General features: G+C 32.6%; 1 protein-coding gene across 4 annotated transcripts in view; it reads left to right on the top strand.

Moving 5' to 3' along the window:
- Nipbl (NIPBL cohesin loading factor) overlaps window positions 1-12,039 on the top strand; it is a 159,347-nt gene that overhangs the window by 70,743 nt on the left and 76,565 nt on the right. For all 4 annotated transcript variants that reach the window (XM_075975919.1, XM_075975921.1, XM_075975922.1 and 1 more), the window contains exons 5-9: window positions 1,998-2,094; window positions 2,753-2,904; window positions 7,592-7,752; window positions 8,537-8,633; window positions 10,605-11,231. In XM_075975919.1, the coding sequence (XP_075832034.1) occupies window positions 1,998-2,094; window positions 2,753-2,904; window positions 7,592-7,752; window positions 8,537-8,633; window positions 10,605-11,231 (1,134 nt within the window). The remainder of the gene's footprint in view (window positions 1-1,997; window positions 2,095-2,752; window positions 2,905-7,591; window positions 7,753-8,536; window positions 8,634-10,604; window positions 11,232-12,039) is intronic.

Here is a 12,039-nt window from a genome sequence, read left to right on the forward strand (position 1 = left end):
CCAGAGTGTAGTGATAAGGCGAGCAGGCCTGCTTTTTGTCCCGCCCAGCTCCCGCATGGTTAGCTTTACACCCAAAATAACAACACACAAATTGTATTCTTTTAAACACTGCCTGGCCTGTTAGTTCTAGCCTCTTATTGGCTAACTCTCACATCTTGATTAACCCATTTCTGATAATCTGTGTCGCACCACGAGTTGGTGTTTTACTGGGAAAGATTCAGCATGTCTGACCTGGCGGCTGGCTCCATGGCGTCTGCCTCACTGCCTTCTTCCTCCCAGCATTCTGTTCTGTCTTCCCCACCTACCTATGTTCTGACCTATCAGGCCAAGCAGTTTTCTTTATTAATTAGCCAATGAAAGCAACAGATAGCAACCCTCCTACATCACCAGAGTTCTAAACTCAAGCCCCTCATATTTATTTTTTAACAGAACAAGTACTTTATCAAGTGAGCCGTATCCCATCCTTAGAAAGATAACTTTTTGTAGTTAAATGCAAATGTGATTCATACACAACAATTTTACTATACGCACGTCACTGTAATCATAGTCTTTGGAACCTTGGGGTAATCAGAAAGAGCTGTTCTGATTTTATTTGCCTCTTTTTTTACATGGTCGTTACTTTCAAACTGGTCATTTCAGCTTTACCCAAGTGATGACTGTTAATTGAGAGGAAGAAATTTTTTAATTTCTGTCTTATGACATTGCTTTCCCCATTCATCAACAAAAAAGGACAACCAGGAACAGTATTTATAGTCATTAAATTATTAAGTTGTGGAATAAAACTGCTTCGTACTGATGTTCATATTTTAGTAGTCTTTGAGGTGGTCTTGAGCCTTCACATCATTCTACTGATTGTTGAGCTATCGTCCCTTCTGCAGTGCTACTGGCAAATAAACATATAAACCTTTTGTTTTTCATGTCAACAGCAAGCAATAAAGTTTAAATATTAATTTGATTGCAGTTCCCAAAAGCCATATAAGAAAGTCAGGGTTAGTTGCAGAATTTTATCTCTGATTTAACTGATTTTTTTCTGCTGCTTTTTTTAAAATAACAAAATGCTATTTGTGCATGAATCAAGAAGCAATGTCCTGCTTGAAAAGAAATAGAAGAATCTAAAAGCTAGATCTGGAGAGATGGCCCAGTTGGTAACAGCACTTGCTGCTGCTCTTGTAGAGGATCTGAGCACCCACATGGTTGCTGACATCTAATTCCTATCCCAGGAAATCGCGTGTCCTCTTCTGACCTCCAAGGGGACCTAGCACACATATGGTACACATATGTACATGTGGGCAGACACTCATACACATAAAAATAAACTGTAAAAAAAAAGAAAATGAAGATGTTCTCGTGTTTTCATTTACTAATGAAATATTCTTTTAATCCTTACTGAGTAACAAAAGGTTATTTTAGAAGACATATGAATATCATGCTTTGTTAATAGAGTTTTGGATGGAAATTGCATGAACCAAATGTTTGGTCCATAGATAAATTAATAATAAAACCTAGGTGTGAAACAATTAACTTGGTGAAATTAAGTACCTAAGCACAGGAGAGGTACATGCTAAAAAAAAACATTTCTATATAATAACAATAAACTAGTTAGAGGCCTATATTAAAAGAAGTATATAGAATTTTGACAAAAGCTAGATGAAAATTCTTCTTAGTCCTAAGGCTAAAGGCTAACGGGATGTGTATAAGGTTGGGGGTGTACTTCAGTTTTAACACCGGCCTAGAGTGTATGATGTTCTGTGTCAATTCCTAGCTCTCTAAAAATTGTGAGCAACATCTCTATGTTCAGTACTAGACTGGTTATATTAAAATTATGTTTTAATAAAATTGATGGTTCTTGAAATTTAGTTTGCCTAGTAGCTGTATATTGCTTCCCCAAAACAAAATTATTTCTGGATGGAAGAAAGGAACTTTTAAATGGTTTTAAAAGAATGAATTAACTCTTTATTGTAAGAAGAAAATAATAGTGTTTTTTATCTATTGCACAGGAATGATGATGTCTCAGTATAAACTTTCTCAGAATTCCATGCACAGTCCTGCATCTTCCAATTACCAACAAACCACTATCTCACATAGCCCCTCCAGGTAAATAAATAGTTATGTATATGTTATATATTAAATATTGAATTCTGTGGTGAATGAATATGCTATTGAATATCAAGTATATACATTTAAATAATCATGAATTATATATAAATAGTTCCATGCTTAGCTGCACTCATGAACATTCACCTAAAAATGTTGAGTGTAGAATTACTGTAATATAATATATTAACTAAAGAAACTACCATATTAGTAATTGAATTTCACATAGAAAAATATTTGATAAAATAAATGATGTTTGGGGTGGTAATGTAGCTCACTAGTAGAGTGTTTACCTAAAATTTACAAAACCCTTGGTTCAGAAGGTTAATTCCCAGCAGCATTACCACCTAAAACAGAGAAAAGTAATGTTTGATGTAGGTTTTCTATAAATAACAAAATTTGGAAAACAGACCTTAAGAGCCATAGATTGTTTTTTCTAAATAGAATGCTGATTTTTACGTAGTTAAAGAAGTGAATTTTTAGTTATTTGATGTGACTCATGATCAGTGTGAATAATTTATGTATTATTTTGCTATTTTCTGTTTGTGTAGATTTTATACATAAATTGAAGTCCAAAGAACTTAGTCACAGTTAAATTTCAAGGAATAGCCTTTTGATTTCTTTTCCTGATATACTTCATTTGGGTTTTGGGTTTTAGCCGGTTTGTGCCACCACAGACAAGCTCTGGGAACAGATTTATGCCACAACAAAATAGCCCAGTGCCTAGTCCATATGCCCCACAGAGCCCTGCAGGATACATGCCATATTCCCATCCTTCAAGTTACACAACACATCAACAGATGCAGCAAGGTAAGAAAGTTGTTTGTTACCTAAATAATTACATTAAATATTGGATATACCTAAATAACCTTAATTCCAAACAAGCTCATTTTAAAAATAATTTTTAAGCATAAACAAAATGATGTTCACTTTGTCAAATTTTAACTGTGGCTTAAATCATTTTAAACATTAAATTACTTTTTGGGATTTATCTTTGGAGTAAATGAGGCATTGTCATTGAGTCTTTGATTAGGTTACTATGTAATTATATTTTGTTATGAAATTTAGAACTCTTTTAGTTGAGTTTCTTCTTACAGTATCATTTTATTTCATATTTATAACTAAAGAAAATTAGAGGTTTTAATACAGAATTTTCTGAGTTGATTTACTATTCTCAGTTTATTGTCAAATTAAGGTTTTAATGCAGAATTTTCTGAATTGAATTACTATTCTCAGTTTATTGTCAAAACGTTTGTTTATACCTATTATCTTTTAAAGAATATACTGTCTCACAACTACTAAGTAATTTATTAGCAGTACAAATTCTTATACTCTTTAAATAAATATTTAAAAAACAAATTTTCAAGAACAATAATTACAGTCTTTTTTTGTTATTTTGAGGCAGAATTTAAGCTACCCAAACTGGCAGTAAACTTGCTCTGGTTACCTTGAACTTTCCTTCCTCCTGAGTAGCTGGACGACAGGTCTATCGACTAGTCTTGTCTTAATTGTGTGTAGTGGGGATTTAGCAGTCTTTATGTCATATTCCAGACGTTACTGTGTTCTCATAATATGACTTGGTTTGTTCTCATATTTTCTTTCAGCTAAAAACATGTTTTAAGGGATTTATGTGTTATATGAGTTTTGCAAGGATATTCTTTTAAGTGATGTGTACTTTGTCATGTATTACATTTGGAAGTCTACAGGACTGGTAGTACCATCTGCTGTGTTCACTGATCTAAATACAGCATGTATTTTTTTTTTTACTTTGTAGTTACTAGATAATCTGGGTTAATACTAAAAATATCCTATTTTCTAGTAATCTTATAGAGAGAGCATCATCCAGTGATTCAGTTTTTAAGATTTCTTTATACTTGTTCTTGGAATGTTGTAATAGTTTTAATTTTCATTCAAAAGATGACTCCTTGAAATCAGTATCTAAGAATGATAAATAATCTATACAATAGAATTACAAAATTTTAGTAGCGAATGAGAAAAACCTGTGTCTGAGATTTGAGAAAAGAGAAAGTTTATCCAAAATTTCTTCATGAGAACATAAATATGTTACTACATAAGTATATATTGTATACAATTATTGTTTATATACCAAGGTATATAAAATTATTAATATGTTGTATATATGTGCATATTCTATATACAGTATCAAGAACAAGACAAAAATTACTTTAAGAACTAAAAATAAGCAATTTTTTATTAAACAGCCAACAAATACAGAAAAGTTTAACTCATATTTAAAATAATTATTAACTTAAAGTAACAAGTAAACCGATATATTATAAATTGAAATAAAATTATATTGAATCGGTAAATGTTTTACTTTTTTTTTGTTTTGCTTTTCAAGATTGGGTTTCTCTGTATAGCATTGGTGCCTGTCCTGGAACTAGCTCTCGTAGACCAGACTGGTCTGTAACTCCCAGAGTTCTGCCTGCCTCTAACTCCCAAGTGCTGGGAGAAGGCATGCGCACCTCCGTCAGGCAACGTTTACATTCTTAATAAGGAAAAAAGTTTATACAAATTTTCTGGAAAGCAGTTTGCATAGTTTATAAATTATTTACCTCACTCAGTAAGTTAAAACTTTCTTTCAAAAGGCTAAGGGATAAAACACCTTTTTAAATCAGGTTTCCAGAGCATTTAATGATGAGTTGCTCAAATCCTTAACTATTTTGTCAAAAAAAGAAACACATCAGCACTTTCCCAACTTATTTTATAAAATTAAATAATAACTGAATTCTAAAATTAGGTAAGGTGAAAAATATGAGGAGGAGGGTATGATCCTGTTATTCATGTTCATGGAAACAAAATTCTAAAAACTTAGGCGTTCAATGTTACCAGCCTTTATGACAAAATTGGATATATGTTAGGAATTTGTGGAATACTTAAAGTATATAATTATTACTTCAGATTGATAGGAACAAGAGGATCTTGTTAACTCCTTCATAGGGGCCAAAAGAACATTCAAAGCAATTTAATTCATTATTTCAAAAATATTACCGAATGATAATAAATTGGTACGGCTTTATCTTGCTATAGGGTATCTAATGATGACAAATTAGAAATTTTTTTAAAAAAGAAATTTTTTTACCTGAGTATCTGAACACCACTCTAACTTAGTGGATAATGGGTATCCTACACAATAGAGGAGCTGCATATGACCTTTCTACATATCTAATATCGGTGTGTGGATATACATACACATATGTATGCATGTGAACGGAAGAAATGAAATACCACTTTGGGTATAGAAATATCTTGGTGAAAATTCAAAAGATGCTACAGAAAAGATATTACGTTTAATAAAGGCATTCTTTGTAGTTCCTGAATGTAATTAACCATATTTTACATATCAATAAGCAATTACAGATACTATTTTAACTATCAGTAACACTTGTAACAAAAACTGCAAGCTGTCTTGTGATTAGTGAAAGATTATATAAGCTTTGCTAACAACATGATAAAAAATGAAAATGTGCTGTTCTCATAGATAAGAATATTGAGATAAAGATTGCTTTTTCCAAATCTTTTAATTCAGTATAGCATTACCAGAAATTTGAAGCAGAGTGTATTGTGAAACAGAGGCAACTCCTAAAAATTCATATGAAAGAATAGAAGTCTAAGAAAAGGCAGAACAGTTTATCGTGATGTTTTTATTTTATGATTACATCACTTCCCCTTCCCTTTCCTCCATCTAAATCCTCCCATATATGCCTCCTCTCTTTCAAATTCATGGCCTCTTTTGGGAGGTTTCATTTTGTTATGTTTTGGTTTCTGATTATTCTGGAGAAAGGGTCTCACTATGTAGCCATAGCTGTCCTGAAACTTGCTTTATAGACCAGAATGGCCTCTAACTCACAGAGATCTGCCTGCCTGATTCTGAATTGCTGGGATTTAAGGTATGAATTAACACATCCAGCTGGCCTCTCTTTTTGGATAGGATAATTTTTAAAAGGAGTATTGTAATAGCTCAATATAACATGTACTGTTAGGACAGACATGGGAAAAAATGTATGCTAAAGTGCAGTGTGATAAAGTGTCTAGAAACATACCCATAAAGCAAATGAAAACTTCATATGTGTCTTACTAGGAGATAATACTTAAATTATATACTGTATAGTATATAATTGTGTATTATATATAATATATATAAACTATTATATATAGTATCTGTTGTGTATTATATATAATAGGGGTGTTATTTGTTTAGTTATGGTGAGACAATTAAGAAAGAAAGCTTAATTGGGTCATTTACCCACTATATATGTAAAAGTAAATTTTATTTTTATAAAACTGTTTTTAAAATGTAGAAACCTTTTCTATGACTTGGTAATAAGGAGGGAATATGACAGTATAAATAAAAAAAGTCTTGGCTTTGCTGCTAATTAATAAATGTAAAGTAAAATGGCTATCAAGAATATTTTTTACCCTCAATCACAAAAATTGTTGGTAAGTATATAAAACAGTGGGAATTTACACATACTACTGTTGAATTAAGGGACTGAAGTAATTTGTAAAAGTTATTTGAAAGTATTCAGAAAGACTTACAAACATATGTAACTAGTAATTTTATTTACTAATCTAAGTCTTTAAAGTTACAAGCACAATTATAAAAAGACTCATGTATATATCATAAATAGTAACACCCAGTAGTTTAAATAATCCAACTGTTCCCATATAAAAATGAATACACTGTGTACATTATACAGCAAAATATATGTAATTGTTCATTAAAAACAAATGAACTTAAGATTGCATATATACAAAATGGAAAAATCACAGCATAATACATTATGAAAAAAGAAGTTATATGCCTGAAATTAATGATGCCCTAGATTCTGTCCCCAGCACTGCATAAAACTAGGTGTGGTGGCACAGTCTTGTAATCCCAGCATTTGGAGGTAGAGGAAGGAATACCAGAAGCTCAAGGAAAGCCTTAGCTACATATCAAGTTTGAGGCCATCCTGGGCCACATGAGGCCCTGTCTGAAAAAATAAAAGCAAATTGTAAATGAATTTATAAACAAGCCATTTAGCACATTATATTCAAAACAGTACTTATTTGTATTATTTGAGAATATATTTACTTATAATAAAAGTATAAAGATGTGCGTGCATTAAGTAGAGTGGTCTGAATCCAAACTGTTCTTTCCTATGGGATAAAGAGAGAAGAGACTAGAGAAAACACAAATATAGAGAGCTTTACCCATGTCTGTGGTGTGACACTTCTTTTAAAAATGGGTCTGAATGACATCTATCATGGTGTTAAGATTTGTTGTCAGTGTTTGTGGTTTTGTTTAGGTTTTGGTTTGTTGATGTAAGGTCCTAAATAGCTCATGCTTTTTTCAGACTTGCTATGTATCCAAGATCAGCACATAAATGTTCATTATATTCTTTGTAATTTTTATATGTTTAAAATATTCTTGTAATTATTTTCTAAGAATTCCTCTAGTTGATTTTTATATTTTTAAAATGTTTTATTCCAGCATCAGTATCAAGTCCTATTGTTGCTGGTGGCTTGAGAAACATCCATGATAACAAAGTTTCTGGTCCATTATCTGGCAACTCAGCTAATCATCATGCTGATAACCCTAGACATGGCTCAAGTGACGACTACCTACACATGGTGCACAGGCTAAGTAGTGATGTATGTAATGTACTAGTTATAAATGCAGTAATGGCTGATATCTGTCTTGTAGTCCAGCATTTTTATAGCACAGGTGAAGGATATCTAGTTTGCCTTGAGAATTATACTATATTTTAAAATCTAGGTATGAACACCATACCTAGGGCTTAATCTGTAGAGCAGGATTAAATTTTAGTTTTAATTTAATAATGTTTATACCAAAATATTTTCTCAGGTAGCAAACTTTTGTTCGTATTTGGCTTTTTTCTTTCTAAATTATATTCGGACTTCTTCCCTTCTTCATATTTAACATTTTCTCATTAAGCTATTTTATATGTTAGAAATTTTTGTATTGTAGATGTAACTGCACTTTTATGTAAATTTCCTATAGGTAACCACAACAGAGATGACAATGGACTCTGCTCTCAAGATGTTTATAGTCTCATAGGGTATTCTTCACATATCTCTTTTATAGAAAACAAACCAAAATGGAGCATGCTCATTATGTCAGTTTTCTTTATTCATTGTCATGCATAGGGTGTTGATTCTTTTGGATAAAGTTTCAATTCTTCTAAGGTATACCATGAAGAAAACAGGAAAGTGCAGAAGAATTATATTGTTGAATTTAATTCAACAACAATATGAACAATATTGATATGTTCGTAACAATAATGATATGTTCAACAACAGCTTGAACAATATCAACACTTTACCTGTCAGTAATTTATGTCTCTATTAGTTGTTCTTAAGATTTCAGTAAGGCCTTTCCTAGCATTCAAATAGAAATTTTGTGTTTCATATTTAGGATGGTGATTCTTCAACAATGAGGAATGCTACATCTTTTCCTTTGAGGTCTCCTCAGCCAGTGTGTTCTCCTGCTGGAAGTGATGGAACACCTAAAGGTATTATTTTAACTAGAATTTCCTTCTCTCTATTTCATTTTTCAGGCAGATATAGACCAATTATCTAGATATTTGAGTCTGTTCCAATTTATTTAAACTGTTCATCTTTATATTTGCAAAATCCCAGTAAACTCTTAGAGTATTCTTAGGTATGTACAATACAATATCATTCTCACTAGTAAATCTAATGACCTTTCACAGTCATAACCTTCTTAACCTCTCTTAAATGTTTGAACTGTTTAATCAGATTCATCTGTCCACTTGAAAAAATTTACTTCATATTGAATTGGCTAGCTCTCTTGGTTTTTCTTTTTCGTTTTGTTTTGTTTTGTTTTGTTTTGTTTGAGTTGATGTTGTTGTATCTCTACAGGCTCCTTTTCTGTACTTCCTTTTCAAGATTTCTGTCAGTGTCCCCACAGTACTTTTTATCATTTGACCTTTGATTCCAATACTTGGGAGGGCAGCCCAGGCTACATGAGACCCTGTCTTTAGAAAAAGGTAATAAAGCCAGACAGTGGTGGTGCAGCATTCAGGAGGCAGACGCGGATTTTTGTGAGTTCCAGATCAGCCTGGTCTGCAGAGAGAGTTCCCAGACAGGACCTCCGTGGTTATTACACAGAGGAACAACAATGAGAGAGAGAGGGGGGGAGGGGAGGGAGAGGGAGAGAGAACGAAGGAAGACAAAGGTAGTAAGTTGTAAGATAGTTGGTGATTTATCATTTCCTTGTAAGTTTTAATATGGGCTTCTGTCCCATATGGTAAAGCATTTTTTTTTCTTTATGCAAGCAATTCCAACTCAAGGACATTCTTTATAAAGTAAAGTCTGAACCTATCTCTTCAAGATAGGTTGAAGATCTCATTTTCACCAGATATTTTACTAGGTTCTCCAGAGAGTGAGAAAAAGAGAGAGAGAGAGAGAGAGAGAGAAGAAAGAATGAAAATGAAATTAGGCAAGAATGATAAAAAGACAAGAGTGAGAAAGCTGCAGTGTGTGATATTTTATTTCTATAAATATATTCATTTTGAGAGATTTAAAAATCCAACTTGTAGAAAAGAAAACTTGAAAGATAGTGTATTTGTAGAGTTTCTGCCACAGTTAGCTATTTCCCCATTCAAGTATTGTCAAGGTAGGAAGTTATTGATGGCTCTAAGGAGGGGATAACAAAGGAACAGATGGGTAATCTAAATAACTATCTTGCTTTTCTTTTGACACTTAGGGGAAGATGGATCATGGGTAGATAAATGATAGAAAACTTCAAAATGACAGCTTGAACAATATCTTAAATGCATTATTTGTCAAAAGCCTAAACTTCACTTTATCAGGTTGTTTTCCAAATAGTCTTGAAATATTAGTGTATTGTTTGTTATTTTAATTTAATTTTAAGGTAAATTGCTGAAATTTGAGGCTTTTTTCTAATATATATATATATATATATATATATATATATATATATATATATATATATATATATAATTTGCCACATAAACTTGAAGCAAAAAAGCATACATAGTACAATGTAAAAATGCAGACAGAAAAATCTGATCCTTAGCTTTTCATGCTTGCTGGCTATTTAACTTTATAAAACTTTCTTAACTTCTGAGAACAGGTTCCTTTTCAGCAAAACTGTGACATTAATGCTAAAGAAATTTCTTAAAAATAAATGAGTTAATCAAACATGGTGGTACACACAGTAATTGCAGTATTAGAAAGCTGATGGCAATATCAATAGTTCTAAGTCAGTCTTGGTTTCTTAGCAAGTTCAGCCTGGGTAGCATGATTCTGTTTCTCAAAAATTAAATGAAGTAGTATATTATGTATCTTTTATAGTTCAAGCTACAGTTTCAAAGTACTTGGATTAGATGATTTCTTAGTATTTGATCCAACTTAACTGTGCTATCACTTAATATTTTATTACACAAAAATAAAATGTGTAAAGTAGCATAACTATTTCTGCTAAATTGTTTTTCTAGGATCAAGACCACCTTTAATTCTACAATCTCAGTCTTTACCTTGTTCATCACCTCGAGATGTTCCTCCAGATATCTTGCTAGATTCTCCAGAGAGAAAACAAAAAAAGCAAAAGAAAATGAAATTAGGCAAGGATGAAAAAGACCAGAATGAGAAAGCTGCAATGTATGATATAATTAGTTCTCCAACCAAGGACTCTACAAAACTTACGTTAAGACTTTCTCGTGTAAAATCTTCAGATATGGACCAGCAAGAGGATATGCTATCTGGTATGGAAAATAGCAATGTTTCAGAAAATGATATTCCTTTTAATGTGCAGTATCCTGGACAGACTTCAAAAACACCCATTACTCCACAGGACGTAAACCGCCCACTTAATGCTGCTCAGTGTTTGTCGCAGCAAGAACAAACAGCATTCCTTCCAGCAAACCAAGTGCCTGTTTTACAACAGAACACTTCAGTTGCTACGAAACAACCACAGACTTCTGTAGTACAGAATCAGCAACAGATATCACAGCAGGGGCCGATATATGATGAAGTGGAATTGGATGCACTGGCTGAAATTGAGCGGATAGAAAGAGAATCAGCCATTGAAAGGGAGCGCTTCTCAAAGGAAGTTCAAGATAAAGGTAAGAAATCTCTTTATTCCAACTTCAACAAGGGGCACGCACATCTTATGTCTTCTCATGTGTGAGCTCCATTCATTATCTGAAACAACTATATCAAATTTGGCAATTATATATTATCATTTTTGAGCTATATGATTTTCTTTTTACCCTTCTACTAACACAAGCATTGCTATTTCAGTATTATACTTATTTTCTCTAAGTTATGCTGACAGAATTAGGTTCATTACCATTGAATTGTTTTAAAGCAGGGCACAAACTAGGTGTGATGGTTGATGCTTGTAATTTCAGTACTTGGGAGGCAGAAGTCAGAAAACTGCTGCAAGTTGAAAGCCAGGCTGTGCTTTATAGTGAGTTTGTTACCAACCTGGGCCACAGAGTGAGACCCTGTCTCAAAAATCAACAACAACAATAACAACAGCAACAATAATAATAATACAAAGTGGGTATATCTGACATCTTATGTGTATGTTTATTAGTAAGTTACATACTCCATTTGGTTTAGGATTCTTCTATTTTGATAATGCAAAGTTTTTATAACAAGTTTTAGAAAGTTTAAGCTAATATTAAATATCAAATCCTAAGGATCAAAGATCATTTGATGGTGTTCACAATTAAGTGTTCACCTTTTATTGGATTAGTATATAATGGGCACAGTTTGAAGGTATACCTGTATTATGAGCTTGTTGCTTGCTTTATCCTTCATAATCAAATTGAAATAAGCCTTGCCGGGCAGTGGTGGCCCACACCTTTGATCCCAGAACTTAGGAGGCAGAGGCAGGCAGATCTCTGTGAGTTCGAGACCAGCCTG

The sequence above is a fragment of the Microtus pennsylvanicus genome, chromosome 6 (assembly GCF_037038515.1).
Source record: "Microtus pennsylvanicus isolate mMicPen1 chromosome 6, mMicPen1.hap1, whole genome shotgun sequence".
In the NCBI taxonomy this organism is placed as follows: Eukaryota; Metazoa; Chordata; class Mammalia; order Rodentia; family Cricetidae; genus Microtus; species Microtus pennsylvanicus.